Below are 27,465 nucleotides of genomic sequence, written 5' to 3' on the forward strand. Positions count from 1 at the left end.
TTGTTACTTGTTTTGTGTTGTGTTTTGGTCGCCATTTTGTAATGACTTTGTGAGTTGTTTATGTATAACGTGAGTTGAAAGTCTGACTTGTTGTAGTGTTTCTTTATTGTGTGTTCAACTGTTCTAGTGTTGTGAACGTACAGCAATGTTTTGTAGACGCTAGAAAGTCGCTAATGTTTATAATGATAACTTGTGTTTTCTGTGGTTAACGAAGTTCGAAGTGAAACGTTTTCTCCGACTTTTTCAGCCTTACGTTAAAAGAATTTAGGTAAAAGAAGCTTGCGGTCTGTGGTGATCGTTTGTAAACGGGCTTATTTCTTGTAACGTTATTGAGGGAAAGTGGATGAGTAAATATCTTGTTTGTGACTTTGATTAACGCAGGAACGTTGTCGTTAGACTTTTTTGGTATGACAGTTTGCTTTGTATTCCTGGCCTGATGAGTCAACGTTTTGTATTTTTCTGAAAGTAGCCATTTTGGTTTTAAACGTATGTATGCTAAGTTTCTTGAGTATTCTTAGTGCTTATGGTATTGTTGAACGTACGGAACGTAATTCTTTATTGTTGAACGTACAGAACGTAACTCTTTATTGTTGTTGAAGGACTAACCAACGAGTGTTTGGTAATTGTAACTTTCTTGTCTGTTTGTCTTCGCCTGTCTTGTGATTGTTTATTTTTCTTGTATTTACTTCTCGTGTCTTATTAATGCTTTTGATACTTTTGCCATGTCTAATAATTTGTTTTCTTTTCTCTTTTTCTTTCTGTCCATAAGTTTTTTACCGCAATAAGTAGTATCGCAATACGTAGTATCGCATTACGTGGTACTGTAACTATATATCTATACATTACTGATCCCTAGTGTCAGATGTAAAATAATAAACCAGTACTTTTGCGCGTTATCGCTTGTAACCTGTGTTTGTCATTTCGTATGAACAATATGTAGTACCAGCCTCGCTCACGAAGGCGCGCACAGTATGAATGATCTTTTTCCCAGCTAGAGTGAAAGAGTTTCAAACTCAAGAGTGATTATTTTGGGCCACTTGATATAACTGTTTTCTTCAGTTCATGTCATGCCGCTGCTGGTTTTCTTTTTATTACCGTATCATGTTTCAGTTGAATAAAATCTTGTTTGAACCAATGGGATGTATGGAATGTTAATTTTCTCTCCTGAAGTCAGCAAAGGTTTGTGTTATGAGGGATGTATGACGGGCGCAGTGGCGTGGTGGTAAGATGTCGCTGCCGCCTGGTGGGTTAAGAGTGGAGATTTTTCTGATCTCCCAGGTCAACTTACGTGCAGACCTGCCAGTGACTTAACCCAGTTCGTGTGTACACACAAGCACAAGACCAAATGCGCACGGAAAAGATCCTGTAATCCACGTCAGAGTTCGGTGGGTTATAGAAACACAAAAGTATCCAGCATGCCTCCCACGAAATCGTCGTATGCTGCCTGAATGGCGGGGTAAAAACGGTCATACACGTAAAAATCCACTCGTGCTAAAAACATGAACGAAGAAGAAGAAGAAAAAAGAATGAGGGATGTATGAATGAGCACACAAAAACAAACAAACAAACAAACAAACACACATACACACACACAGAGCAAAAAAATAAAAATAAAAACTCCAGCAACCTTTTCTTTCACAGTCTTCATCTGTTGACGAACGTTAGTGAAGTCCTGTCCACCGAAATTTCTGGGGTGTCTACGAAGGTCTTTTCCCCCTCGTGTCGACCCCCCTCCTCCAACGAAGCCATCTTGGCTGCTGGACTTTTCAATCTGTCGTCCACCGGCGTTGGACTCACGTGTGCGGTCAGCAAGATAATTATATGCAGGATCTGGCGGCGGGCCCTGTAGAAATACATGTAAGATTATTTCAAATATAATTCTGCACACTAGGTACATGTGTTGCTGTAATTGTCAGTATCTAAAGAACAAAACAAACTGAAGATTATGACCGTTGTGATTTGCAAAATAGAAAAGCCGTTGCTAACCAAGGAACAAACAAAAATGAAGATCACAGTTGTTCAGACTTTATGCAGTGGTTGTTGATGTGTCCGTGCATGTGGGAGAATTTAATAAGACAAAGAAGGAAAAGGAGGGGGGAGGGAGGAGGTAGAATAGGAGAGAGATGGAAAACGCTAACAAATCAAACAATCTCAGGAACACAGCAAACGCAGGAGAAAACAGTATCTACACCCCCTAGGATTTCACAGCAACAATAAAATAGAAAACAGAAAATATGCTTAAAATGAAACAACTTGATTAAAAACTGTGATATAATGCAACACAATAAGACTTTTTAAGTATAGTGTAGTAACACATGTTACTTAGCTACTGGTGAATTAACAGAGAGAAAAATAAAGAAAGACGGTCATATAGGTTTTCGCATCCATGGGAGGTAATCGGAACCGATTAAACAGACTGAGCCAGTAGCGCGACATATGTCGTGACAACCAGGTGACAGTATACATAAAGTAGCGTGACATATGTCGCGACAACCAGCCTATGGGTTAATAGTCATAGTTTCTACAGGGATATGTTAAAAGTTAATAACGGTAAACAAATTATATGACTGACAGTCCAGTATGTTGATTACAGCTTAGTCTTCATAGGAATATGATTACCAGTTGAAAAGAATATTCGAGACAGAAATGATCATCCTGATGTCCTGTAATATAAGGCTAAAAACAATAGATACAGTCTCATTTAAACTATCTTGAACAGTCTTCTAAGTAGGAATCTCCCAGGGTAATTGTGACCAAAAGGGGAAAAAAATACACTTAAACAAACGTCTGCCAAGATTGGTTACACAATCTACAATTTTGCACTTATTCTGAGTATTCTCAACATTTCCGCTGTTGTCTTTTCCCCATCAAGCTAAAATATCACAAAAAATAGGCACAGTTGTCATGCATGCTTTGTTTAATGTGCTTTGCATGCAAGCCTTTTGAGATAGAAAGCTGAAGAATGTAAGCAAAACATACACATTAAACCAATCTTGAAGATGAACCCCTTTGATTTCTTATCTTTTTTTAAACTGAAAACCTAAGTATCATGTAGACAGACAGCATGCAGTCAGGGATACATCCAACCAGAAACAGCCTTTCACTCATCACAAATTCTGCAGCTTTTCACATAAGAACAGAAAAGTAAAAAAGTGAATTTGCCACCTGCTAAAGGTAGGATCCAACTTACATATTCGAAAGGGTCGCTACCCTCTTTATGACTGTTAAAGGTCTGTGTATACACACGACCTCTGCGACCTCCACGGCCAAGGTTTGCATGTGACTGGTCGTCACGGTTACCGTACGATCTACTCTGGCGAGGATGATAGAAACTGTTGCTGGCTTCAAAGGCTCCCCCTGGTGGAAGAGAGGTGTGTGTGTTGTTCGAAACTACAGGGGCGTTCTGAAAGGAGGGAGCCAAACGTGCCAAGGTCAGGGTCACCCGACATGCAGTTATTGGTTAGTCAACACAGCAATGATGACACAATCAAAATGTACTTTCAAATTATGTTTTTCATCTTCTTGTCTTATATTTTTCCCCACTCTGATGCTCAATTACAAACTGTCAATTCAATTAAAATATTTGTAGCTTAAACATTTTCAAAAGCATTGTGATGATCAAAGAAAAAATGAAGCATTGTTTTCCTTTAACATTCAAATTCTGCCCTTTCTTGTAACCAGTTTGACTGTGTCAGCATTGTAAAGTTAATGAGAGACTCACGTTATGACAACGTTTTAAGTATTATGACACTTTCAATAATGTATTAATGCCATTCACAAAAATCCATGATAAACTGCTGTCATGTCTTGAACCAATGTCAATGTAGACAGAAAACGCCCCGCATCATTTTTCAAATAACTCAATCCCGAATCATATTAACCATTATAGCACATTAAATCTGCATATCAAAGTAAAATATTACTGAACATACATTCAAAGATGTCTCAGTAATTATATCTTAAGCAAGAAGAGGCAAAACTGAACTTAAAATCTATTCAAATATGAGTTTTGGTTCTGGGATATTCTGTAAAATGCAAACAAGTGTATCAGTCACAACTGTAATCTTGATAATTTTTTGTGTACACAAAAAAATCACTATCTACGTTAACTTTCTGGTGCTGTAGCAGTTAACACCATAGATTAAATGTTACGCAAAATAGATTCAAAGGGTAAAGATACAGGTGTACAAGTATATAAGCAGTGAAATATTCACATTTCCAACAAAGGAAACAGTAGTCTCATAAAAAGGAAGGGTTAATACAAGACATGCCGATCCAGTCTTTTCCTCAGAAACAAAAAATTGGGAAATAATAATTTGCAGCTGACAGATAAGTGTATATTTTTTTCTTCCACAGGCAATAAAATCAACTATGAAATATTTCAACAAGTTTGAAGAAACTTTATAATCAGTACACATAAAACAGCAAAACAGTGCAGAAAATACTAATTTCATCCAAAACTGATCTAAGAGTCCAAACCTAAAAGTAATTCACACATTATATTTTTCAGCACCTAATTTCTAATAAAGTGTTTGTGATTTCCATTAATGCTTTGTGTTAAATCAGTCCTCTATAGCTCTACAAACAAAAAGCATTGCAAACATAGGAAACATTCAACTAATAATGAGCCATGCCTCCTATATCATATCATTTGTTAATTCTTAATGTCTCATTGTGTGCATGTGCGTGTGTGTGTGTGTGTGTGTGTCTGGGTGTATGCATGCAAGAATATGTATGTGTGCATGTGGGATCATGTGTGTGCATTTATGCAGGACAGTGTCTATGCATGTACATGTTAAAGCCATATGTACTCGATGACTATACACGCTAATTGCTTTACCAACAGCTGGAGACAGACTAAATTAAGTTCCCTGCAAAATATTGTGGTCTAGGACCCCTTAAATGTTGAGATATTTGAATTTTCATTTTGATCTGGATCGTCCTATTTATAGATTTGGCAACACATGTAACGTTGATGCAAGGGAGAGAACACCGCGGCTTTGTTGACATCCTCACTTTTTCAGAGGCTAGAACAAGCTGTAATGCATGTATTATGGTCCGCGCATGGTGACGTATCGTCATTATATGGTCTTATGGTGCGTTTGACATCGATTGTGGGCAAACTACACTTTATAAACACGGGAGTGCGTTAGTATGCCTTTAAGGCATGCGAACAATATTCATGGGCAGAAACACGACATTTAAAACTGTCCAATATCTGAGATACATGTATATACAGACGTTGACCTGATTATTCGGTTGTTGAATAAAAGGAACAGAAAATATGTGACATGCAAGTACTAATCACAACACACTGGGAAAAACTAAAGCTAAACTACTTCTATGCATTTGTATTTCTACATTACAAAATTCAAAGACAAATCAATAAAGAAAGAACTCTGGGATATGTGCCAAAACATAAAAATAAGGAGGGAACTGAACAAAGCACATTAAACACACATTGTACTAACACTGATGACCTGGGGATAATGAAGTAAAATGGCATTTAATGCAAAAAAAGTATTACAAGTTCAATTATCTAATCAAATTTGACTCTTCATGAAGAAGGCATACCTGCTTATGAGGAATACGACTTTTAGCTCTGTTCAAACTTTCCGCTTATAATTTCCCTCCAAATGAATAGTCTACGTTATATGACTGATGATTATATATACGCTCTTCACTCACTTCTTTAGGGGCATTCCGCCTAGCTTTGGAGGGAGACAGGGCTCTTTTTGCGTGCCTAGAGTCAAGATCAGCGATGTCAACTATAGGTTCATATTGATACCCCGCCTCAGATCGAAAGTCCTGCGTACAAAAGGAGAAATCTGTTGACATCGCATTCTTCTCAGAAGGGGGTTAAATGTGAGTCGCTTTTGTTGAAGTCAGGACAGGGTTGCTTGGATTGTGGTTAATACAGGCGGTATATACTGAAAAGGAACTCAAAAATTAAAGGAACAATGTTCTGCATTCCATTTTCCAGTCCTTGCAAGCATGGTAAATGGAGAGACACATGGCAAAATGTCAATAACAACAAAAGTGGAAATATAAGAAAACATTGGTTCCAAGACTATGATACAAGAGTTTGTGAACAGCTGAATAAGTAAATGAGAAAACATGCTTGTAGCTGATCTCTGTGACAGGTGTTTTTCCTGTGTTCCCATTTCCCTTGATAGAAAACTCCATCACAGCTCCCTTACCTACTGAACAGGTGCATTGTCCGATTTCACTGCATATGCGCGAGTGTGTGTGTCTGTGTATCTGTTTGTAACTATGAAAGCATGCACATTTATAAATCTGTTGGCCGATATTCAGGGTCGTTTGTAATTTTATTCATATTACCGGCCCTGAGAGTCCAAAGAATGAAAATGTACTAGCCAGAGAGCAAATTTTACCAGCCAAACCAAAAAGATTGTTTAAGCAACTTTACTCGTATTTGGCGAGTAGGTGCACATTTCTACTCGCCAGTTACATGTTTCTACTCGCCATGTCGAGTAAAATACTCGCCACTTTCAGGCCTGATCATTTTTTTTACGCCAGGTGTACATAATTAAGGGGAAAGAAGTACAGGCAAGGAAGAGATGCAAATGATATACATCAGTATGAAAGATGCAAACATTCTTTAAGTCATTCCTGTATCCATCGTCCATAATACAAAGCAGAGGGTCTTACAGATCGTCTTGTTTTTCCAAAATTCTGAAACACAGTCCATCAGCTGGAAGCTTTATTTCTTCCTCTTTTCTTTCATTCTTTATGTTCTTTGTGTCCCTTGCAGTTGCATCCTGTGCACAGCTCCTAAAGGTACACTCTTCTCCAACAAAACAAAATGTAACAGACAGGGACACCCATTCCAAGAACATAGTTTGTGAAGCGCTCACAACAGTTTATGAAATCAGTAAGGGTCTGACCACATCACAAAACATCCTTGCCTCTACCCCACCCCCATCCTAAACTTCAACTATTGAGTCCCCCTCACAGTAACTTTAGCACTGAATCTTTGGAACCAATGTAAAGAAAGAATGGGGAAAACAAAGATGGCACTTCAATAATGTCAAAAACTACAACACCAAATGAACCTGTGACAAAAATGGGAAAATCACACACAGACATCCCACACGCGCACAACACCTACACAGCAATGTAAGAAAATAACACAAACAGTGACTGACAACAGCTACATTGCAACGTAGGAAATAATTCACAAACCAGTGATAGACAACGAAAGCAAGATGAAGCAATTAAGTGAACATTTTAGCCGCGACTGCAACAGTTCTACTGAAATTATGCCTGCCTGCCAAAAGTGTTCAAAGCAATAGATTAGCACCTGGTGCGTTTCAGCAACTATTTGAATTCTAAACCTCAAAGCCGTAAAAAAAAAAGGTCCCTAAGACAAGAAAATGAAAAAAACTTTTATCTATTAGCAATAACAAGTTTTAAAAAAACTGGGCTTGGAAGAGAGGCCGTGGAGGGAAATATACCTAAGAAATTAAAGCAACTATGGTAACAAACAAACACCTGCTTAATCAATGAAACTTGTGTTCACAACTTACATGTACATAATCTGCCCTGGTTTTTACATTTGATACATACTTAGCATCCTTCCACTTGAACACATACCAAAAATCAACAGCCTTGCTACTGCTACCAGTGCAGGGCAGATTCTTATTCAAATGAATTTGTTTTACCGACTGATACAGACGTTTATACTGTAGTTACAAGTTTGATTAAAAAAAAAAATAACCCCACTCCGCTGAGAAAGCACTGCCCAACAGGATATTTTTGTGTGTGTGAACAACAGGAATGTAAAACCCCGAACGAATCTATCGTGATCTACAAAACTGTCCACACCGGAACAAAAGGTACCAGTTTTAAGCTTCCAAACAAAAGAAAAGAAAAGGGAGAAAAAAAAGAAAAAAAAGCTACCCCGCTGTTACTGAAACTAGGACACAACCTGTGAAAACGTACCTGAGATTTGGGGCGCTCCCTGGCTCCCCTCCCTCCCCCTCCCCCCTGTGCGGGTGGGGGTTTGTTACGGGTAGCTGGGCGACTATTTTGCGGCTGCTGCAACTGTTGTTGCTGCTGCTGCAACTGTTGTTGCTGCTGCTGCAACTGTTGTTGCTGCTGCTGCAACAGTTGTTGCTGCTGCTGCGACTGTTGTTGCTGCTGCTGCTGCTGTGTCTGTTTAATTTTGCGTGGATCATGGTCCTCAGACGGAGGTAGCTGTGGACACAATCAAGTGTGGATGATGCTTAACTCTTCCTGTGCAATTTGATATTCAGAGCATCAGGTTTGAAATAGACTCCAATTCCACAAAACAGTAACATTTGTTCCACATTGGACCCCCCCCTCCCCACCCCCTCCCCCCTTAGGACTCCTGCGTCAAGAATACACCTTTTCAAAGACCCTGCTTTTCCAGACTTTCTGTTCATTTACTCCATAAATAAACCTCCATTTTAATAATCCCTATCTTTTTAGACCTGTTTTTCCCAGATGGTTGTTAAAAGAGGGATTTCACTGTACAAACATGAAACATGTTAAGTTTTAAGTAATCAGCAATACGGAAAAAAAACACCATTTTCGTCCTTGTAGGGAATACTATTTTGTACTTTTTTTTTTTAGTCCAGCCGAGGTCTGCTTCAGGTTCAATTGCAGTTTCAGTCCAAAATAAGTTGAGTACACCAGAGGAGCAAGTGCTGAAGGAATTTAAAATTCAACTACTCACTGCTCTAGGCACAATATACGTCTCCTTCTGTGCAGGAAGTTTACTTCCTAGCTTGACGTCAGCACGTTTTTTGTCAGCTTCCACCTCCTGCACAAAAACGCGCACACAGGTCAGAAATGGACTTTTAACTCTTCCTTTACAAAAGGGTTTAAAAGCCTTAGTTCCAATAAAGTAAAAATTTCACTGCAAATGCAATCCTGCAGAAAGTTTCCAACATATAGTTGCTAAACACTCACAAATGAAGAAGAATGTTTTTTTGCTGTACAAAGGCATTCAAAACCTATTGCTCACACACACACACATAAATGTATGCACGCACGTACACACACACAGCCCCTGCCCCTGCCAAACAGCAATGCATTGCACTCAAATCCTCTCAGCATCTCCCCTATAGGTTAACACATTCTGAATCAATCTTGGTAACAGCAACCACACACAAAGTGTCACCTTCAGTTTATTCAAAGCTTCTCTAAAAGCAACCCTCTTAGAGCCTGGGGGGAGATAAAAAGACAAACAGAAAAGTTTAGTGCGTTTCTCTTAAACACTCCTATGTGCTAAGGTGGAAGAAAGGTACACAACCCAAACAAAAGAGTGGTTGTGTCATTGCCATTGGCTCACTGCATAACATTTCTGAATGTCCTGAGCTCATTCTGTTTTCAGAGGTTCTCAAAACTTTGTGTTGAAATGGAAGAAAAGACACAAATTAAACTCAAAGAAAACTGTGCTTGTGTCCTTGCAGCTCACCGCATAACGTTTCTGAATAGCCTCATTCTGTTTGCGGAGGTTCTCCATCTTTTTGTTGAGGAGAGCCTCCCTCTCTTCCTTGGTAAGTATGTCCAGGAAGAGTTCCTTGTGAGCATCCTGGAACACACAGACAGACATGCGCACACACACACACAAGATCAGGAATTTTGGTGTTAAATCCTGCTAGTGGCAAAACAAGAGAAACATCTTGCCAAACGCACAGTTTCTTGCTTCACATTATTACTACTGTACATCTTTGTATAAGTGAACAGCTCAGATCATGGGTAATTTTAACACCTTCACATTTAAATGCTTATTTTATAGCCATCCATTGAATTGAGAAGAAAACAAAGCATACTAAACTGCAAAGCATGAATCAAACAATAAGAAAATAAAAAGAACCAACAGCATCGTTTTGTATGTGTGGGTAGTAAACACGTTTTATTTACAAAACACGGCGGAAAATGGCGACAAATTTGTTGCACAGCGACAGGTCACTTTCTTCAACCAAGGCCAGTACTTTCATACATGACAAAGGAAAGCAAATATGGCCTGAATAATAAAGTTATAGTGTTCCTTTGCGTGTCTGAGTGATAAACTGTTTTAACCAACTATCTTCTGAAACGTAATTGCACTCAGCAGATTTGTCTTCCGCTCATAACTTTCGTGTCACACGGTCTTTGCGACAAACAGATAGATCGCATTCTCGCAGAAAATCATTGACAACACAGACCAGTCATTTTTAGCATTGCATTTGGGAAGGGCTACTATTATAGTGTGTTTTAAGAAAGAAAAACATTACAGTATCGGCAGAACACGACCAAATGAGTTTTCGTGTCACAGCGTTATGGGCGTGAGATTGTTTAGACTTTTTGTTCTCACACTGTAGCAAAATCATTGACAACACAGACAAGTCAGTTTTAGCATAGACATTGGGAAAGGCTACTATTATAGAGTGTTTTAGGAAAGAAAAACATTATAGTATCGGCAGAACACGACCAAATCATGACAAATGAGTTTGCGTTTTGGGCGTTATGGGCGTTTTTTCACACTGCAGATCATATCTCAAAAACTACGGAGTGGATCTTTATGAAATTTGATATGGATATTTTTGACTGGATTTTCTCATAGAAGGTTTTTCCGTTTATTGATAGGACAGTTTGATGACGTCATATTTTACCGTTTGCCAAAAGGTCGAGGCAGCACTTTCACAGTTACAGTTTTTCATCAATTTGATCGAATTTCTTATCACACAATCTCAGATCTAGGCCGGATTATGGGATTGCATTTCAGTTTGGTCACTTAAAGTTTTGTTATTGAAATGTTTGTTCGAAATATGTCATTTTTTCAAATTTTTAAAAACTAATATTTGAAACCAAAAATTTATATTGGTGTATTCCCTATTGCGTCCTGTATCTAAAACTATATAGTTTTGTTGTTTTGTATTGATAATTATGCTTAAAAATGAAGAAAACCGATAAATAACCACTATCTTTATTTATGAAAAAAGACACTTAAAAACAACTTCTATCTATTCCTTACCATTTTCTGATTCCAAATATATATAGTTTCATGGTGTTTGACGTTGAAAATAGGCTAAAACTTAACAAACTCGGATCGTTGAATGGAAATTATACTTCCAAGCTCCGTGCAGCTGACAACATGATAAAAACACGTCATTTCAAGTGTGGAACACGCTCATGACGTCATACTGAAAGGTGATGAATTATGGCTTCACCTTGCGATGTTTCATTTCAAACATGGTAACATTTTTAAAGGGGTTTCTTTCTCAGATTTCTGTTTGCCCTCTGTCTGTCTCCGTCTGTCTGACTGATTCAATTAAATGTGTAATTACTTAGTTTTGCAAAAGTCAAACTAAGTAGGATATACCTAATTGATTCAGGTCTCTAAATTCTTATTGTAAAATTGTGAGTTTTATTCAAAACAAATTTAATTGGTGTTTTAAACTCAATAATGGGGCATGCTGTGATGAGTAGAAGAATGTGTGCTTACGAGCAGAAAAAGCCCATCAAAGTCAAGAATCGTGTTTTTCTTTTTCTATTTTCACCTTGTAGCTTCATACAGACACTAAGCAACAGTGTAGTTCCACTTCCAGTGCAATATCTTGTACTTTAATTTTGACCATCTGTGTAACACTTTATTGACCCATGATCTGAACGAGCTGTTCACATAAAGTCAAGTTCAGAAATGTGTAAGACATAATAATCATCTTATATATATATATATAGACTAAATCTCTGCTGACTCACATGGATTTGATCCAATTGTCAAGATAGTATATATATATATATATAAAAAATATACAGTTTTATTGTTTTAACTCACATGTTCCACAAAACCCTTACCTGTGTAGCCATTATGGCTTTGCAGATATGGTTCAGTTCCCCTTGAAATAAGTTTGTAGTTCTTTTTTTCTTTTTCTTTGCAGATGGCCTTTTGTGTGATGGAATGTACTGCCCCTGTTACCTGCAAATACAAGATAAAACTGATTAACCTATAGCTTTGTTTTATGAACAGTCTAGATAGTATTAAAATTTACTTATTAACTGTATTTCAGTGAGTGTATGTACTTTGTTGTTGTAAATCACAGTGAGCTATTGCAGCAAAGGGCAATTAATACATACTCATTATTATCATTATCATTATCAATAAAAAAAAAGAAGAAGATACAAATCTTATGATATGTAAGGAAAGTTAAAAAAAAAGTTTGTAAAAATAAAAAGTTAAAAAATGTGTGTCGTACATTGATGTCCAATTATAATATTAATTAATAATTCAAGTATTAACATGGATGTTAGGTTTTTGTTACAGAATGACGTCATCTCCACAGAAAATGGGAGAAGGAGAAAGAGGACGAAAAACAGAACGAACAAAAAAAAGCAAATAAACGTGAACAAGAAAACACAGAGAAATCGTGCCCTTGCCCAGCCAAATTACAAAAATTACCAAAAAAAACCTTTGGACTAACCTACAGAGAACATGCGGATGCCCTTGTTTGTGCTAGATCAAAGTAGGCAATACATTTCAAATTTAGGTCATGTACTCACAGCACATAGGCCTACCTTACTTAACATATTATCATGAGTGAAAGCTATGAAAATCAAATTGACTGAAAAATGTTTGAGGCAGGGGTCCAGGGACCGCCCAGGCCCTGGCGGGGTACGGGGCAGGGCCCCGTTAGGGGGTCCAAGGGGCACCGGCCGAAAACGAATTTTTGCATTATACATTGTGATTTTGTGGCCTTTCCTGGCAAAAAAAATACACTTTTTGTCACTATCATGCAGGTCAAAAAAATACCTTCAGATTCTAATGATATGGTAAAAAGGGTAAACAAAATCAAAACAATTCACAGAAGTAATCATTTTTCTTTTGTATCTTTTCACACTTGCATCTTCCAACACAACGACACAATTGATAACAATTAACATTGACAACAGCCAATTACTAAATGAAATAGAAACTGAACAACTGAAATAAAAGTTCAAAATATTTAATTATAAGAAGCAAACATTGCCAGACAGGCATTGAAATAAATGATGAAACAGAATGTCACACATGCAAACAGCATGATGTAGCACTGCACAAAATAGCAACTAAGCAGTAGCATCTCTTATAGTGCAAAGTTCTCAAGGAAAAGCACTTGAGTTTCAAGCACCAAACTTATCACACACAGTTTTAGTTTCATGAACTCCAACCAGTCCCATCGCCTTTGTTGGCTAGACCAGCATCAATAAGAATTAAGATCTGTCCATGCGTTTTCCGCAGAAATCATGTCACCACTTCGTAATGCCTGCCAAAACGCGAGAACTTTTTTTTTTATCGTGATGCAGAGCGAATCCGAAAGCGAAGAAACCTCACCTACGGGGTTTACCGCATAGCAGTTCAAAAACGCGTTCCGCTTTATATAAAAAAATAAAAATAAAAAAAATAATTTTTTTTTTTTTTTTTTTTTTTAAATAAATATTGCGGATTGACGGAATTTCCGTCAGACTTATTTTCAGATTGACGGATTTCAGTCAATTGACGGGCTACTTTCACCCATGTATTATAGCAATTCTTGACCTTACAGAGAAAACAAGCATACCAATAAGATTTGATGAAAATGTGTGGAATGGTGGAAGATAAGGGACTGTGTCCACAACACAATTTATCGCTGTTGAAAAGCAATTGCTTTGGTCAAAACTGTCATTAACAGCAAAGTATTGAAGCAGCATTGAAAAGAACATGCAGTGGATTACTTTTCTGTCAATGCCTTGTGACAGACAGCTGTCAAGCCAACTGCAGTGACAAGCAATGGCGTGTACGGAAGAGTGCATGTGATGCAATAATACTAATAATAATAATAATTTGTGGGTGTGTTGTGTGTGCGGTCACGATCAGCAGTCGATGTAGATGTGTGCTGTGTAACTCCAAATGGAAGCAGTAGCTTTATCAGCTTGGACCGCTGACTTCCCTTATAGCTTACTGCTGGTGGGACTCCATAAACATTCCAGCCCTGCAGGCTATCACTTACTTCTAGTGTCAGTCAGTCACTTCAAAGCCGGTGGCTGTGATCACAAATAGGCTGACCTTTCTCTTCCATTACCTTACCCCTCCCACACCTAGGCTGAGTCTGCACTGATAGCCCCTTTTGCATTCCGGGGATATTTTAAAGTTGAACAGTGCTTCTACTACTTAGTTGTGTTTTGAGGAGAAAAAGGGGGGAGGGGGTGGGGCAGCGTTCAGACCCACATTGCTGCAAAATGATTACTCTATTTCAAACATTCTGACTACACAGTTTTCCTTTTAGTGCATGTAAACCTTGAAAACAATGTATGCCACACTTTCACTTTTCTATTCTCCCTCATGCTCTTTCATTCTAAAGGTCACACGCTTGTGTGTGTGTGTGTGTGTGTGTGTATGTGTGTATGTAACTGTGTATGTGCATGCACTCTACTGCCAGTCATGGCAGATGTTTAAAACCAGCAGTATCACATCTGTAACAAATGTCATTCATTCTACCTCAAAGGGAACTTCCTTGGAACACACTGTACTGAGCCCATGGCTGAAGAGTTATATTCTGTTGAAGGAGGCAACCCTCGCCCTTTCTGCTACAATACCACATCTCGACAGGAAGAGACAGAACTCTTATCAAGGATAAGGAATCAGGGATAATCAAAACCCTGTACCCATAACACTTATTTTTCTATAATTCCAAAGAAAACCACAAAGCTGTATTTTACAGCATATCGAGTCATTTTATCTACCCCCCCCCCCCCCCCCAATATCTTCCCCGCAGCCTCTCTTCCCACGCACAAAAGAAAACATCACAGCTTCCGTACGATCTATCCTTCACACAATGTACACTTTGCTACCAAATGCAATTTCTAATCTAACATCAAACAAGTCCAAAGGCAGAATCCACATGAACCTATTACAACTTTTCAACACCTCCGTTTCTGTACGTGTAGCCTACCGTGGGCATGTTATCGTTTTCTGAACACTTCTGGAATAACTACGCTTTTTCTCTGCCCCACCCCCCTTTCCCCAGTCTCTTCATGGAGCCATAGACCAAATAGTCTATGATGGAGCTCAGGTTTTCCTTGTATTACACTTTATGTCCCACCTACCCCCTTCTTGCCCCTCTGCCTCCGTCCATCTCCTCCCGCACTCTCTCAAGGCGGTGAATGAGATAGTGTGCGAGTGGTGTGAGAAAAACGCCGAACTGGCAAAATGCCAGCATGAGAGAAGGGAGAAACAAGAAGGGCAAAGCCCATACGACTCACATGCTTTACACATTTTTCCTACCAAAATACATGTGACCTTGACCCAAGGTCAAGGTCATCCAAGGTCATGCAACACAAAGCTGTTAATTCAAGACATAGGAAGTACAATGGTGCTTATTGGCTCTTTCTACCATGAGATATGGTCACTTTTAGTGGTTCACTACCTTATTTTGGTCACATTTCATAAGGGTCAAAGTGACCTTGACCTTGATCATATGTGACCAAATGTGTCTCATGATGAAAGCATAACATGTGCCCCACATAATTTTTAAGTTTGAAACAGTTATCTTCCATAGTTCAGGGTCAAGGTCACTTCAAAATATGTATACAATCCAACTTTGAAGAGCTCCTGTGACCTTGACCTTGAAGCAAGGTAAACCAAACTGGTATCAAAAGATGGGGCTTACTTTGCCCTATATATCATATATAGGTGAGGTATTGAATCTCAAAAACTTCAGAGAAAATGTGAAAAATGTAAAAAATAGCTGTTTTTTAGGCAACATTTATGGCCCCTGCGACCTTGACCTTGAAGCAAGGTCAAGATGCTATGTATGTTTTTTGGGGCCTTGTCATCATACACCATCTTGCCAAATTTGGTACTGATAGACTGAATAGTGTCCAAGAAATATCCAACGTTAAAGTTTTCCGGACGGACGTCCGGACGGACGGACGGACGTCCGGACGGACGGACGTCCGGACGGACGGACGGACGACTCGGGTGAGTACATAGACTCACTTTTGCTTCGCATGTGAGTCAAAAAAAGGCATAGCAGACATCACGACCAGTTACTACATCTCTCTCTCTCTCCCTCACACACACAATCTCTCTCTCTCTAACAAACACACGTATCACGTAAACAGCTCTACAAGATTAATCATCACATCTCGCCCTCTCTCGGTTTCAGTGTTTCTTTCTTTGTTTTACTTGTTGGTCATTTATTCTTTATCCTTTTGCCGGTATTTGACGCGAGGACAGGCCGTCATCATTAGCTCTTTTTCACAAACACGCGTAAAACACACAGCTCTGCAATGCCACCAGTCATACACACATACACACGGTTATTATTCACAACCGCCTACAACAGTTTTAGGCTACTCAGTCATCACTCTCTCTCTCACACACACTCTCTCTAACTCACTCTCTCTCTCTCAAACACACACACGCTTTTTATTCACAACCGTCTACTAGGCTACTCAGTCATCCCTCTTTTTCTCTCTCTCTCAAACACACACACACAGATTAACAAACACAATGCGCTTACTCACAGCCGCTCTACTCGGCTATTCATTACCGCTTTCTCTCAGTGCCACTACCGCCAGACAGTATCTGTTAGCAACGAGTCTGGGAACGCTGCCATTCTCTCTTCCTGCCCTGTTTCCTGTGTAGGTGTACCGAAAACATCTTTCCTTTCCATGTTAGTTTTGTCTGGAGAACACAAGATTACCATCAGTAGTGGTAGCCGCAAAACATCTGATTCAGTCGAACTATTGTTGATACATAAAGACCCTATCCGTGTCATCAAAGCACCAACAGTGTTGCTAGTCTTGAAGATCCTTGCATTATGTCCAAGTACCACAATACAAGGTCATGTTTATGTGATCACGTTTGAAGTGTTGTTGCTTTTCTTTGCAGGGCCAGTGTAATGGTGTGTTTTTTTTAAATCATTATTATCATCCTGACAAGAAGTCTATCCCGATTAATGATCACCTTAAACTTTCCCTGAACTTGGCTGGCACCATGCTAATTCACAATACCCAATCTAATAACAAATCAAAAGCCTCCACACTTGTATTTGTTTGGACACAGCTTCAGCTAGTTCACTAATTACACACACAGACACCTGACTTTCCGTCTCTCTCCGAACAGAAATCCTGAAACAAACTCCTCTCTCGCCACTGCCCAAGAAGTTCAGAACATCTCAACCTAACAGCAGACTGCTCTCAGACATGTACGCTAGACCGGTGATTTCATGCCAATTCACTATATTCCCTTATCGTTGTTGCCGCCACGAGGGTGAGATAAAGCACCAAGGTATTCTCTTCTCGCTTCACAGAACAGAAACTCAGACAGAAATTAACGGCTTCTACATCTTGGACTAGACTGGAGTACAAGCCAAGCTTTGAACACTGCAATGGAACCCGTAAGACCTCGAAAACTGCGAGAAAATGATCAGATCTTAAAAAGGAAGGAGTCTTGAGATGTACAGACAATCTGAAAAAGCAAGGTCCCCAATAGAAGTTTTAAAAAGGGGGTGAAGGTGGGGGGCTTAAAGGGGTGGGTGGGTTCCACTTTCCACTGTACTGACATCAGGTGAGCAAAAGGCAGGTCTGACCTCAGTTACTACTCAGGTAAAAGGTCAGAAGCCAAGGAAGGAAGAGGAGAAGGAGAGATGTTCTGATAGAGAGTTAGAGCATTAGGAATAGGAGGGGGGTCGTTGTGTTAGGCCAAAACATATTACAAGGCAGATCGAGGCAGGTAGAATAGGTGGCTGTTTTTTGTTACAGTATAATGAAACCCCCATCTTTAGACCACCACCACCTTCTAACAAAGAATTTGAAACGTTTCATTTCCACATTTTCGGTAACATGTCTTTTAATAATTCCTCTCTTTATTTCTGTCGAGCCTACAAGGAGGTTCCACTGTAGTAGAAAGGTGGGAGTAAAGGTGGGTCCTGACAACCCGCGTCGTTTGCAACTAGTGCCGTGTGTGTGTGTGTGTGTGTGTGTGTGTGTGTGTGTGTGGGGGGGGGGGGGAGGGGGATGGGGGCAACCTGGTGGGGGGATGCTTCGTCCGGGTTGATCATTAATGTGTCAGAGTAGTAACTTGAGTGGCAATTACATAGGTAAAAAGCAGACCATTTCTGACATTCAACACTGACTGGATCAGTGAAAGTGTGTCTGGCAGTGAGTGTGTCATGACTCAGCCGAGGCATAGAGAGTGGCTGCACCGCACTGCACCGGTATCATGGCTTTCTTGACATGACCCACCGCCTCTCTCACTCACAGAAAACCAGGCCAAATTCTCAGCATGACTACTCGAGACCACTGTGAACAGAAGCCAAATGAACTGTTTCCTTATGTTTTTGTTATATCAAAAATGTGTACAGTAACGGAAGCATATATTATAATCATAACTCTTTCATTTTCCTTTGCACCAGCAACTTAAAAATTGGAGCTTTACAGAAATCCCTCAAAACAAGCATCTACTTTCACAATCTAATTATGCATGGATCATTGGATGACACAGGCACATGACTTTACACTTCACAAGTTTGCAATGTCTGGATTATGTTTACAATTACAATTGCATTTTAAGTGATAAAATAAAGTTCTACAAACATGCAGGCACCTGTTCGTCTGCATAAAGTTGGCACAGACACATGCTGTAACTCCTCACAAGTCAATCAATCAATGAGGCTTATATCGCGCATATTCCGTGGGTACAGTTCTAGGCGCTCTGCAGTGATGCCGTGTGAGATGAAATTTTATACGGCCAGTAGATTGCAGCCATGTCGGCGCATATTTACCTTTCACGGCCTTATTCCAAGTCACACGGGTATGGTAGACAATTATTAACTGTGCCTAAGCAATTTTGCCAGGAAAGACCCTTTTGTCAATCGTGGGATCTTTAACGTGCACACCCAATGTAGTATACACGGGGGGTGGTTCGGACACCGAAGAGAGTCTGCACACAAAGTTGACTCTGTGAAATAAATTTCCGCCGAACCTGGGATCGAACTCGCGCTGACAGCGGCCAACTGAATACAAATCCAGCGCGCTACCAACTGAGCTATATCCCCGACAAGTATGCAATGTCTGGAATAATTGTTTACAACCTTGCGTTTTAAGTGATAATTAAAGAGCTAGAAATAAGTATTCGTTCTACTAAATAAAGGTACACAAACTTGTGAGAATAGGTGTGAATTCTTTGAGAACCCAAGCACAAGGAAAGTATCAAGCATAATACATTGAAGACAAACACACACACACACACACACATGCAATCTCTCTCTATCTCACACACACTGAAACCTTCAAGTAACAATGTAAAGTCTGGAATAAATAATCAGGAGATAAACGCGCAAAACACTGCCTGGAGAAGATAAGGAAGAGTTACTGGGAATGGACAGTTTTGCTATGGCCCAAGGGTGTCCGTTCATGAGAGGGACTGCTGTACAGAAAAACTAAAATCTGTTCAGCGCGCAGCGCTGAGAGCACGCACGTGTTCAAAATTTTCCACGATTGTGTCCGGGGTCTACCTGAATATGCCCACCAAATTTGAAGCAGATCCATCGAGAACTTTGGCCGTGAATCGTGAACACACAGACAGACACACACACACAAGCCGTATATAGATATAGATGAAACTAAAGGTCATTTTCAGTGTATGCATAATAAATCAGAATGAATTTTTTTTGCATTCCCAGGAGTTGTGCTGCACTAGATGCTGTATCCAACAATTTAACTTTCATCACACACATAGATATGTTTTCGGTTTGTGCTAAATCTGTGTTAGTTGTCTGAAAACGTGAATGTAACATGACAGGGTAATGACTCATAATAGCTGTATACCAACGTGTGCTGAGGGATTGGTACCAACCAGACTGCACACACACATGTCTGTCAAACAGCACACAGAGTAATTTCCTTTCTGTGTCCGCATCTGGATTGCATTATTGCTCTTTCAGTTTTGCTTACCATCCAGCTGGTCAGAATTCTCTAATTACCTCGTGTGCAGCTATTTAGGAATAGGAGATAACAGCTAGAAGACTTGCACTTTTAATTTGATTAATCTATCGTCTTTTCTCTCTGTCACTCCACAACTGTGACACATTTAATGTATCTAAAGTGTGTAGAACCCTAATGTAAAAATGTGTCATTTTAACGTCAAGCAAGTAAAAAACTTATATACAGTAAAACCCGCCTTTTCAGACTCCCTCCCTATTTTCTGTTCAAACCATGTGTAAATTTACCCCTATTTTAAGATTCCCTCCAGTTTAAGATTTGATTTTCTCAGATTTCCGAAGGTCTTAAAAGGGGGGTGGTGGGGGTGGGGGGTTCCACTGTACACAGGTCAATAAGTGTGTGTGTTTGTAGGGGTGGGTGGGTGGGGGGAGACGTTTGGGAATCTGTTGTAATTTGTATCTTAATCGAGACGCAACCGGCACGATTTGCTTGAAAACGCACAAGTATGCATCAGGGCTGAGCTGCTGCTTCTCTCGAGTGTTAGAAACATAACGCCGTCAAAAGACACCATTTGGCGGGGAGACGGCTAGCCGCCTCTCTATGACACGGCCCCCTAGTTACCGTCATCATGTGCACAAACAAAGGAAGTAACACAGTGGAAGTAACTCTTCTTCTTCTGCGTTCGTGGGCTGAAACTCCCACGTACACTCGTGTGTTTTTTTGCACGAGTGGAATTTTACGTGTATGACTGTTTTTTACCCCGCCATTTAGGCAGCCATACGCCGTTTTCGGAGGAAGCATGCTGGGTATTTTCGTGTTTCTATAACCCACCGAACTCTGACATGGATTACAGGATCTTTTTCGTGCGCACTTGGTCTTGTGCTTGCGTGTACACACGGGGGTGTTCGGACACCGAGGAGAGTCTGCACACAAAGTTGACTCTGAGAAATAAATCTCTCGCCGAACGTGGGGACGAACTCACGCTGACAGCGGCCAACTGGATACAAATCCAGCGCGCTACCGACTGAGCTACATCCCCGCCCTGGAAGTAACCCTAACATGGTGCTCTTTCCTTGCTTATTTGACGACATTTAAAATTAAATTTGTTTTTTAAACACTTAAAACTTTCTACCCCACCTATGTTGACCAAGTTTTTTTAAGCCGAGACCAGCTTCACTGCAGCAGGTCACTCAGAATTGTAGTAACTGTGTAGAAACTGTGTATCAACACGCTGGAATGGACGTTACAGGAATTTTTAAGCCACTGAAGCTAACAATCTGAGCGGATATATATATGCGTACCTGGTCAGATAGAGCCATATGAGTGGGTAAGGATATATCTGTACCTGGGAGACAATGAGTTAAACACTTGCGCAAAGTGAATTAGGCAGTCCTCCTACACAGCATTATTTGTAACGCAGAATCTTATGGTATTAGTCTATTACTTTGGAAGCGATCTTAGGGCCTTTTTTATTTTTATTTTTTGGAATCATCCCTTTAAATTAATTCAGGCAGGGACCTATATTTAGAATATAGGTCTATGATCAGACTATACCTCTCACTCTCAGTCTCAAAATTGGTAACAAAAATAATGCATGAAAACGATATGAGCAAAGCTACTGCAAATGGATGAAAGCCAAACAAATGAAACATTGAACAAAAGTACAGACTGCACTTTAATTTAGCACTTGCAGCTTTTACGTTTACGTTGGATCACCATTTGAGCTGAATGCTACGTGTTCGGTTGAGACAGTGATGGGCTATTTCAAAGAGTTTTAAAGATCGATTTAACTTTTTTTGTTGTTGTGTAGACAGAAGAAATGTTGAGCTATTTATCGCGGACAGAACATCCCCTGTTCTTTCACGAGAGTACGAACGATTTGCGATACTCTCTAGCAACGCAGACCCCCCTCCTGTGGCACACGTACACGAAAGTTGCACATCTGCTCTGCCGTCGAAACGCCTTGAAGCAGACGGCTTTGAAACTTGACGCAACAGGGAATTCTCAGACCCAGCTATCATTGGACATCACACAATTTCTACGTCCTAATCGTGACTAAATTTGACTGAATGTTAAGGACAAGAACACCAACGAACAATCTATTGCATAACAATGCATGCATCAATTAAAAAACTGTCAACATTCCAAAAATTCCAAAGCCTACTCACGAAAGTTGGTCCATGATCCGAACCTCCAGCTACCCTTCTGTGAACTTTGCCTGAAGAGTTCTCTCCATGTGTTATTGTAAGGGGCGCAACTCTGCTAGAGGAAATGATTGTGTGTGTTTTTCTTTGCCAAAGCAGTTTTTGTAGGTTTTACGAATAAACAATTAAAAACACCCCTCCCCTTTGACAAAAGCACCCCCAAAAAAGATACAATAGACAGAAATTCAAAAGACATACAAACAACCAAACAAAAAGGAAACTAAATACCAACCCAAACCAGTTAAAACACCGATAAGCAAGGGGATTTGACGCTATCTTATTTACAATCATATTTCATTATCCCGTAACTGTTGCTTTTTTTTCATTCGGTCAATACTAAGATTTATTTAACAAGGGTGGAGGGGAGGTTTATTCTCTGCATTGCAAATTGCAAGCACTGAGTTTACTGGGGAACATATATGTGCTCACATGTGTTTGTTAGTAGACATGCGTGTGTGTGTGTGTGTGCATATTATGCCATATATATATATATACATATATATACGTCTGTCAGAGAGAGAGAGAGAGAGAGAGAGAGAGAGAGAGAGAGAGAGAGAGAGAGAGAGAGAGAGAGAGAGAGAGAGAGAGAGAGATCGAGAGAGACAGAAATGATTGTTAATTTATTACTACCAACACCTCGCATGCACACACACACAAACAGATGGATACATATGTTAATCAGTGTAAAAACACTCCAACCAACATTTTTACAGCAAAAGAGAGAGAGAGAGAGAGAGAGAGAGAGAGAGAGAGAGAGAGAGAGAGAGAGAGAGAGAGAGAGAGAGAGAGAGAGAGAGAGAGAGAGAGAGAGAAAGAAAGAGAGGGGGGCATATCACACATACACTGATACAGTCAAAGTCAAAATTACCACATCTTTATTCTTTTGTGTATGGTGGCGACAGAGAAAACAGAAAGTTCTCCTCCTTTCTGATAAATGTGAATTATGGCTGGTGGATGAGCTTTAAAATGCATACCAATATACAACAACAACAAAATGTACAAATCAACTTAATCCCACTGCGACGAATAAATTAAACCTGAAAACTGTAGAAACTGTGAGATGGGAAAAGCGAGCTTGACTGTTTTGGAGTGACAGAACATGCAATTTTTTCACAATCATTACGTTTGTCGTGAACAAATTTACCTCATTTTCTAATAGATTTTAAAAGGTAAAACCTGGCTGAAAATGTGAACAGTAACCAAATTACAAATAGAAATGTAAACGGGAGTAAGAGGCAAAGGAGAAAAAAAAACCATACAAACAATTACAAATGAAGGGATTTAAAAAAAATTGTGTGTGTACAAAACTCCTGTCAAAATTCAATCCTCCTTGAGAACAAACTCACCCCTGTAAAGATAGCCTGACACATGCTTGAAATTCTGGTGGCTGCCAAATGCATTGCAGTTTAGTCATCCATAGAGAAAAATCTGTGAGAAAAAACACAAAAAACATCAAAGAAGAATTGAAGCAGTAAGAAACAACTTGGTTTCTCACAAAGTTAATGAGACTCAGGAATCCAACAGATTTCTTATTCCTGATTTGTGGCTTCCAACATCTTCTGCTTTTGTGGGCTGCCACATTGTTTGACCTGGGAGATCGAAAAATCTCTACTCTTAACCAACCAGGTACAGAAGGGATTCGAAAGCTAAACCTTCCAGGTTGAAGGGCGATGTGTTTACCACAAGGCTACACCGCCTGTTGTGACTTCTAACCATTGTTATACAAGTTCAGGCACATGTAGCATTTTGCTGACACTCATTCTTGAAATTTGTCATCGACTTACACAGCTTAAACACTATTTCAGATGAACTTCTTCATGCAATTACTACACCTTAATGTCACAGACGAACATGTAAAACAGTGACCATTAACAAAACTGCCATTCTGACTAGTAGAAAACACTGACTTGACACGTTTTTTGTCAGACAATAGGACAGTCGCACTAAACTTCATATAAATCTCTGCCATACAAACCACAGAAAACTCTGACAATATGACAAAATTAATGTCTGCATTAATGTTTTCCAAATGACTTGACACACATTTGTGTAGCATAGACGACAGGAAAATCTGACAACATGGCAAAGTTCTGCATTACAGTTGTACACAAAGCAGAATGCCCCAAATGACTGTCTCACTTTGAATTCCAGCAGGAATGTTCTCTTGTGCGCCAAACCGCAGATTATATAAACTCATAATTTCAGAATTCAATAATACTGATTTAATTACCCTTAATGATACAACGATTCAATAACATTTAAATTCTTTTGTATAATCCTTACACGACTGCCCATTTTCAAGATTTATAATATTTTTTCAGATGGAATGAACTCATATCAGTGTAAAGATCATGCAATGCACAGGTTTCTGTGCCTTATCTTTATGCGAGAAAAAGGACACACTCATAATATCCTGCTACACTCATTATCCGGCTACAAAACTCAACTGAAAATGCTTAATTTCAGTTGTTGCTTTTAAAGAAACTATCCTTCTAGTGTAAGCGATCATGTACATTGCCTCATACCTGACCTGAATTTTGCACAGAATAAGAGCACCCTTCCACTTGTACACATACCAAACATCAACCGCCTGTTTGCTATTTTGTTGTTGAATCAATGTCGCAAGTGCCACCTGTTTCAATCTGTAAAATAAATTCTACACAAAATTCACACTCTGCATGCTAAGCAGCCATGCCATAGATTTATGGTATGTGTCCACGTGGAAGAATACTCTTATTCAATATACGAGCTGGGACAGAGGTGTGTTGCTCGCGCACACAATAGTTTACATGGGTACAGTATCTTTAAGTACTCTGATTTCTACAAAGGTACAAAAGGTCAGCTAGGTTACGCGCTATTCCTGAGAACTTGTACACAGCGACACACGTACATAAAAATATATGTAAACACTGCTGGTTTCACACAAAATGCCATTCTACTTCTGGACGAAGTGGAATGTCTCTACATACAAGTATCACAACCCATTAATGGACGGAGAGTTACGTACAGATTCTCAACTGCATATATTAAATACTTCCTTTGTACACTCTACGCATACTTCATAACATTATACCATAACTGTTGTTTAATATGAAACGATACCTACAAGATGAGAGCTTCTTGAGTTATGACTTTAAGTACAGAGGTACCTGTATGAAGCGATTCCTGCAAGATGACAGCTTCTTGAGTTATGACTTTAAGTACATGTACAGAGGTTAACATGTTATGACAAAATGATTGCTACATCGTACATGCTCTTTTATGACAGCTATATCTTGGTCAATTAAATAGAGCAGTGGATAATAGAAGCTGTCCTTTATTGGGAGATGTCCTCTCATTAGAGGGACCTCAAATAACAAGTGCCACTATATCCACAACATATATATCACAAATTTCCAAAAATAGCAGACTATTTTTGGCTGCCGAAAGAGCTTTGATAAAGAATATACAATATTAGCAAAGACCAGAGACAATATTTGTTACGGACTTGTGAACTAAATGACAAGTTCTTCTACTGTGTAACAAATAAGTTAAGAGATAATTATGAAGCGAGAGGTTGCGTGTTCAGGCCTGGGTCAGGCCACAATTTTCTCCCCCCTTTCCTAACCTAGGTGGTGGGTTCAAGTGCTAGTCTTTCGGATGAGACGAAAAACCGAGGTCCCTTCGTGTTCACTACATTGGGGTGTGCACGTTAAAGATCCCACGATTGACAAAAGGGTCTTTCCTGGCAAAATTGTATAGGCATAGATAAAAATGTCCACCAAATACCCGTGTGACTTGAAATAAAGTGTAAAAAAATTCCATCTCACACGGCATTTCTTCTTCTTCAGCGTTCGACACGGCATTAAGTCTCAGGGCTTGGAAACATGAATACACGCATGCAGGAACATTTTTTTTAAAAATGGGTAGCGCCGTATACTGTATGGCAGCTCGCTTTCCCCAGGGAGAAAGCAGCCCGAATTTCTGTGAGGTTACCCTCATGGACTATATAAAATCTTATCCTTATCCTTATCCTGAACAAGAGTGACAGTCTTTGCTTTTCATTTTTGCCAACCTTCAATGTTTGCAGTCTGACTTTTTCTGAAGATGTCTATATGCACCTCTTTGTATTTCTCCCCAGTTCCTCTTGAAATGAAAATCCGTTATAAATAACTCTCACTTGTTGAAGTTGTCTATAACTGGAGTGCTTATTTCCCGTTTGCTCTCTTAGATCTTTTCATTTATGCCATGCCTCTCTTGATTATGAGTCTCATGTACTCCAGTATAGCCAATCTATAATCCAACATATAACACATTCTACTGATATTAGAACACAAATTCAATCAACGAACAACGCTCTGAACTCATCTTCAAAATATGAAGAAAGGCATACAAACAACAACACAAAAAAAAAAAGAAAAAAAAAAAAAAAAAGAATCAAAATCAAAGAACGTCAAAACAAACAATATAAATCATGACTAATTCAAATAATTTAAAAAATCATTATCAAAGTACATGTACCTAAAGTAATTCTGACTTTATTTGTACATGATGCCCTAATCCTGGCATTAGCAATTTTTATACGCATTAACATGTCACACATTGTGGTAAAATTGTGACCGTCTGCTGTCACCTCAGATCTTCCGTTAACGCAACAGCACAAATACACGTATGCAAGCATGCTGCAAAACACACACACACACACTCACGCACACAAGCACACATACACACACTCACTCTCAAACACACACACAAAAGTGAGACACATTTGAGTGACGCATCTGTCCAACAAAGTCAGGTCAGATTATATTGCTCAAAGTTGCCGGCTCTAACGAAACCTGTACAAGCATAGCATCACAGAGTGCTGAATAAATTAATTCTTGCAGCATAAAGTATTTCTCGGCTGACAGCGATGGCAAAATTTCCAATGGCAGCAGTCCTGCTTCAGTGAAACCTCATTTACCTGAAATCAGATCAACAAGAAATGAATCGACGTGTCTTTGTGTGCTACTTTGTGGTTGGAAAGTAAATTGAATTGAATTGAATTGAAATTTATTTAACAAGGATTAAGATTTAAGGCTACGCCTTTTCTTACAATCTGTCCTTGAGACGCATAGACACACAATTATATAATTAAAAAATTGAAAATTAAAAAGTTTAAAAGTTAACCAACAAAAGGAGGTCGGAAAACTTCAGCACGTGATAATAAAGATGACGATGATGGTGAAGCTGAAGCAAGGAGTAGGAAGAGTGGGGTAACAGTCAGATAAGAGAGAGAGAGAGAGAGAGAGAGAGAGAGAGAGAGAGAGAGAGAGAGAGAGAGAGAGAGAGAGAGAGAGAGAGA

General features: G+C 39.4%; 2 protein-coding genes across 16 annotated transcripts in view; both read right to left on the reverse strand.

Moving 5' to 3' along the window:
- LOC138953464 (nucleolar and coiled-body phosphoprotein 1-like) overlaps positions 1-22,167 on the reverse strand; it is a 47,190-nt gene extending 25,023 nt beyond the window's left edge. For 2 of the 6 annotated variants that reach the window (XM_070325302.1, XM_070325301.1), the window contains exons 1-8: positions 22,107-22,167; positions 11,833-11,953; positions 9,467-9,583; positions 8,723-8,809; positions 7,966-8,220; positions 5,689-5,808; positions 3,191-3,403; positions 1,628-1,843 (exon numbers count right to left, since the gene is read on the reverse strand). In XM_070325302.1, coding sequence (XP_070181403.1) covers positions 1,628-1,843; positions 3,191-3,403; positions 5,689-5,808; positions 7,966-8,220; positions 8,723-8,809; positions 9,467-9,583; positions 11,833-11,844 — 1,020 coding nt within the window. In that variant the 5' untranslated portion in view covers positions 11,845-11,953; positions 22,107-22,167. Of the gene's footprint in view, positions 1-1,627; positions 1,844-3,190; positions 3,404-5,688; positions 5,809-6,672; positions 6,697-7,965; positions 8,221-8,722; positions 8,810-9,466; positions 9,584-11,832; positions 11,954-22,106 lie in introns of all 6 variants that reach the window. The other 4 variants (XM_070325303.1, XM_070325304.1, XM_070325305.1 and 1 more) reach the window with 4 other exon arrangements.
- An 833-nt stretch (positions 22,168-23,000) lies between these two features.
- The window catches only part of LOC138953461 (tubulin polyglutamylase TTLL5-like), a 61,536-nt gene continuing 57,071 nt past the window's right edge, over positions 23,001-27,465 (reverse strand). For all 10 annotated transcript variants that reach the window (XM_070325290.1, XM_070325287.1, XM_070325289.1 and 7 more), the window contains one exon: positions 23,001-27,084. In XM_070325290.1, coding sequence (XP_070181391.1) covers positions 27,081-27,084 — 4 coding nt within the window. In that variant the 3' untranslated portion in view covers positions 23,001-27,080. The remainder of the gene's footprint in view (positions 27,085-27,465) is intronic.

The sequence above is a fragment of the Littorina saxatilis genome, linkage group LG17 (assembly GCF_037325665.1).
Source record: "Littorina saxatilis isolate snail1 linkage group LG17, US_GU_Lsax_2.0, whole genome shotgun sequence".
In the NCBI taxonomy this organism is placed as follows: Eukaryota; Metazoa; Mollusca; class Gastropoda; order Littorinimorpha; family Littorinidae; genus Littorina; species Littorina saxatilis.